Source organism: Lycium ferocissimum, chromosome 1 (genome assembly GCF_029784015.1).
Source record: "Lycium ferocissimum isolate CSIRO_LF1 chromosome 1, AGI_CSIRO_Lferr_CH_V1, whole genome shotgun sequence".
NCBI lineage: Eukaryota > Viridiplantae > Streptophyta > Magnoliopsida > Solanales > Solanaceae > Lycium > Lycium ferocissimum.
The window spans coordinates 66392077-66397318 of record NC_081342.1 but is presented as its reverse complement, the minus strand read 5'-3'; the positions used below and the strand labels follow the sequence as shown (position 1 = coordinate 66397318).

General features: G+C 34.2%; 1 protein-coding gene across 1 annotated transcript; it reads right to left on the bottom strand.

The window, feature by feature from the left end:
• Window positions 1-71: 71 nt before the first annotated feature.
• LOC132057732 (uncharacterized) lies at window positions 72-4625 on the bottom strand. The gene is made up of 2 exons (XM_059450340.1): window positions 4465-4625; window positions 72-671 (listed from the first exon to the last, which is right to left on the bottom strand). The coding sequence occupies exon 2, from the start codon at window positions 667-669 to the stop codon at window positions 313-315; it is 357 nt and encodes a 118-aa protein (XP_059306323.1). The 5' UTR covers window positions 670-671; window positions 4465-4625; the 3' UTR covers window positions 72-312.
• Window positions 4626-5242: the final 617 nt, after the last annotated feature.

The window sequence follows — 5242 nt, the reverse complement described above, 5'->3', positions numbered from 1 at the left end:
GATATTCTTTTTTTTTTTTTTTTTAAAAGGAATTGTACACAACTGCATTGGTAATTAAAAAAATTACTATCTACCAAAACAAAAGATGTATACCCAAGTGATCATAAAGTTGGCACAGGGAATGTCAGAAGTGACATCCTATACATTGCAAACAACACATTGTTCCAGTTGCAAGAACTAAGACGACGATAAACTTGTCCAAATAGAGCTTAGCTAGCAAAATTGGACAAAGGTAGTCGAATACATAAATCCTTTGCCTAGAAGAGGAAATCCGGCAGGTCATGAAACGAGAAAATGGTCATCTTGTTCCAATCAAACCAATTCTATCCCCGCTTCTCTCACTGAATCAATAACTGCTTTGACCTTCCCATGGTATCGTTGCTCTCTCTTATAGAAAACAGATATGGCCGGAACACCTTTAACCTGCAACCGCTCTCCCAACAACTTGCCTATTTTTGCAGCGGCAGCAACATCTCTAGTATTTTCTTTTGCTTCTACCATGGCAAGCCTTAAGCCTTTCTCTTGTGTGCTTGCGGAAGCAGCCACTGTTGCCGTTGGTGTGTGAACTACTTGAGCATTTACGTACTTGTTTGTGAAGTGCATCCTTAGCACGTAAGGTTTGAGATACTTCAGCACTCTTTCTGGTCTAACTGGTGGAGGAATCACCATTTCTGCTTGAGCAAACACAGATATCAAAGGAAGAAGTATCATCAAGGAGGTTAACATAAATATGAAACGATCTCGGATAGAGCTAAACATTCAGGAAGTAGTTCTCATCTTCAAGGAAGTGCCATTAAATATGGGTTATATAACTGACCATCTAAAAATGGATCAAATACAGATATTATCCACTAAAAAATGGATATCGAGATGGATAATATGGATATCATCAAATACTACCACTTATTTGCTTGATATTTTTCATGAGTGCTTGCTTTCTAGGAGTCTAAGCTTATTTTGACTTTTAGCTTGTGTTCTACTTCTACCTAACTATTCCTGAAACCATGGAGAATATAGATATCCATATTATCCGTTGGTTAACCCTATTTATCTGCGTTAAATATGGGCGGGTCGGATATTTTAACCCTTTTCGATCCGCCCATTTGCCACTCCTACCCTAGAGCTAATTATTACTAATCGTATCAGATAGCTAAAAGTTACTCCCTCTGTCCCAAAAAGAATGATACATTTCCTCATTTGGCAACAATTTAACTAAAAACTTTACCTTTTACACTTAACGAGATGATTTATAACCACACAAATATCTTTGACTTATTTAGACCACAAGATTCAAAAGTCTTCGTTTATTTCTTAAACTTCGTGCCAAGTCAAATTATATTACATAGATTGAAACGGAGGGAGTGGTATAAATCCACCGTTCATGAGATGGCTTCACAGGGCTAAGTAACAAATCACGCAAGAAAAGGGTTAAGCACTGGATTTACAACTCCACAGATCATTGAAGACTCGACTTCGTCCTTGTTGCTTTCATCAACCAATGGAGAATTATTTTTAGCTAGAATTCACTTTTACACTCAGGGGCGGAGTTACAGTGTAATAGGGGAGTTCGGCCAAACCCAGTAGCTTTTGCATAGACCCTATATTTGTATTAGAAAATCCAGTAAGCGTATATAACCATTTAAATGCGAACCCACTTACAAAGGTAAGTTGATGGTCCAGTGGTAAGGAAAAGGCAAAGAGCCTTCCGCGTCCAAGAGCTGGGTTCGAACTCAGCTTTCAACATCTTTTTCCTTTTCTTGTTATGGGTACATAACCTGCTGATGCAGGTTATCATTTTTTTTTCCCTTTCTTCTATACACGCAGATTTGTGTTAAAAAGAGAAAATTATTTTTAAAAACATAAGATTGACAATTAAAAAATGCAAAAAGAACGTTCCACTCTAAAACAAAAGAGGCTCACCGTTTCTTTCACAAACATCAAACCCAAAATCAGATATCTACGAAGACCCAAAACCTATTCCGTCTTCTTCTTCTACTTCTTCTTCAAAAACTACAAAAGCCTTTGCCCACCGCCACCCACTCTCTGTCGGAGTCCAAACCTCCGGCTGGTGACGGGTAGGTACATGAACTCTTTCAGTTTGTTGCTTTTTTAAATATATTAAATACCGATATTTGTTTATTAATTTGACGGTTGTTATATATTAGCTTGAGATAGTTATTTTGTCTCAAAATTTTGAACCCCCAAACCTCAAATCCTGGCTCCGCCTCTGTTTACACTCCTCCGAGCTTCATATATAAATTGATCCAAATCCTCAGTAGACATACATAAAATGAACCAATGTCATCAGAGAAGTCAGGAGTAAGAAAGAACCAACCCCTTGATGTCCAGAGCATGACTAAGAAGGATTTGAGGACACTTCCTACATCGTTGGTCAATCTGTAAATCTACTCCTTGGCAGTGTCATTTTCTCCACAATTTGGATGCTCCTCTTGAATATCTTAGAAACTTAATGTATCATTTCACATCAAGAGAGGTAATGTTCTATGTATTACATTTTACAATTATACGGACAACAACAGGAGAGGAAAAATGGGTTTGAGAACGAGGCAAATGAAGCCTGAAAACAGCAGGAACGGAGAAAGTAAGCTTATTGGGACAAGGTTCAGATTAGGCATCGTTGGCAGACAAGATTAGGTAGAATAGTGAGTTGAGATGCAAACATCTTGGCGCAAATTTGGGATAGGATGAAGGATCGAGCAGGGCAATTGATCGCATTCAGGGGAACGACAACTTTCTTTTAGACTCTTATTTCTGTTTGTCAGCATATACTAAGAGGAAATAACGCAAACCAACAAATTTAATACCTGAGAGAAACATAACTTTTTTTTACAGGAAAGAGATATGAAACAAACTAGAAATTCAACACACAAATAGGAACCAACTGATTGTAATAAAGCCAATTCACTGAATTACAAAGCTAGAAAGTGATCTGAAATGGAATAGTAAAGGAAACTATAGAAATATAGAAGAGCAGGGGGATGAGAATAGAGATATTGAAAGAGATGAGAAATATAAACTTGCTTAACAATTTCCTACCGTAATACAACTGCTCTTAACTATTTATACTGTGCTGCACATCCCATGTTTTGTAATTTCGAATGCTTTATCAAGATGTACTTAATCCAGTCGGTTCGTTTCGATTTTACAAGTTTGGTTCAATTTTTTGATTTCCGATTTTGCAAAACTGTAAACCAAAATTCAACTGAAATTAATAAGGTTTTGAATTCGGTCTTCTAAAGTTGGATTCGGTTATTTTAGTTCGGTTTTCTGCTTGAGCCTTACTCCCTCCGTTTCATAATAAGTGGTGTTTTAGGATTTCAAGAAGAAACTGATCTTATTATTCCAAAATTACCCTTATTAACATAATCAAGGATCATTAAGTAGTTTTTTCTAGGAAAGATTACTTAGAAACAGGTAAAATTTAATTAGGGGTAAGTTGGTAAAAACACTTCTAATTTTTTAGGAGTGAGCAATTCCTTAAGGGTTGTGTATAAGCTAAAAACACCACTTATTATAAAACGGAGGGAAAGTTAAATAGTTTCTCTGGCCAAAAAAGTAGCATCCGAACAGAGTCACAGACCATAAAAACCCTTTTTTTTTCCTAACCCAATTAGAGAGAAATTAAATTATGTACTACTCTCTCCGTCCCATAATAAGTGTTATCTTAGCCAAAAACTTGCATATTAAGAAATCAATAATGTAATGTGAAGTTTACCAAATTACCCTCATATAATAAAGACAAATTACTTTTACGTCTTGATTAGAGCATGCACAAGAAGTAAACCATTTGACATTGAAAATTCAACAACACCAAGTTACTATGTGGCTTTTTCAATCATCATTTAGATGTTACTTTATTGTCCAAAGGTAGAATTGAAAAAAATTAGCCAATTTATGTCTTGGTTTCTTAGGGTGACACTTATTATGGGATAAAAAAATTTCACTAAGATGACACTTATTATGGTACGGAGGGAGTACCTTATTACTAGCAAAATAATCCAAAACCCAACCCTGCCACATGGAAATTATCACTCAATCAGTAGGTTGCTGCTCTCATTTATTCCATTAAAAACTTTAGATGAGAAAATAGATATGCATGAACTATAAATTGCAAGCAGACCATAAAAAAACACGAATTGTTGTAGACAAAATGTATATCAGAAGCTTCAAATTCTCAAATGGGGAAAAGACTAAAAAAATTCATATGACCAATAACACATGCTGCCTCTATCCCAATTTATGTGATACATTTTTCTTTTTAGTTTATCCCGAAAGAAAATGATACATTTACATATTTGGAATTAATTTAACTTAAAAGTTCCATTTTTACCCTTAATGAAAATCAGCCAACCAAATATCTAGCCACAAGTTTTAAAAGTCCGTGGCTAGTCAAACTATATCACATAATTTAGGACGGAGGGAGTATAAGAGAGATAACCTTACCTGGAACGGCTTTATAACGACGAGAAATCGCAGTGGACGGTGACGGTGTTACAGTTAACGGCGATGGCCAGTGGCTAGTGTTTGAAGTCGTTTTTGTGGAAAGGTTAAGGGGTGAAAGAAAAAGGTTTTTGGGCCTAGTGAAAATGGAATGGGCTGCTAAGTGAAACGGGTAGGCCGATTCATTTTTGAGCAAAAAACATATATGTATATAGTAAGTGGTATATTCAAAAAATATAACGATACTTTTCAGTTTATAAAAGAGATAAAGGTAAAATACACCTTTTTTTTATCACTTTTTTTTTAGTTTAAACCTAAACTACCTAAACTATCTAATTTGCAAAACACACCCGAATTAAATGTGTAACTCACTTCCAAAAGGCAAGTGCAAGCCGTAAAATTTTCTCAAAAAAAGTTATGTCCACATGGCATAAGTAATGCTATGGTGACACATACATGGAAATTAAAAATAATATTTTTTTATAAAAAAAAATGTATATTTTTTTTAAAAACTGCATTTTAAAAAAAAAAATCAGCATTTTTTTTAAAAAGATTTAAAAAAAATGAAAAAAACAATAATTTTCGTAAAAAAAATATCAAAAAAATTTAGAAAATCAGAAAAAAAAAAGATTTAAAAAATAGATAAGTTGATTTTTCAAAAAAAAAAAAAAGTGAAAACTCAATAATCAGTTTTCTTATTTTTTAAAAAAAATAACTTTTCCATTTTTAAAACTATTTATTTTCTACAATTTTGATATTTTTTACAAAAATTATCATTTTC

What these genes read in the sequence shown, in the direction of transcription:
- LOC132057732 (XM_059450340.1), bottom strand. Translation starts at nt 669, where the DNA reads ATGGTGATTCCTCCACCAGTTAGACCAGAAAGAGTGCTGAAGTATCTC.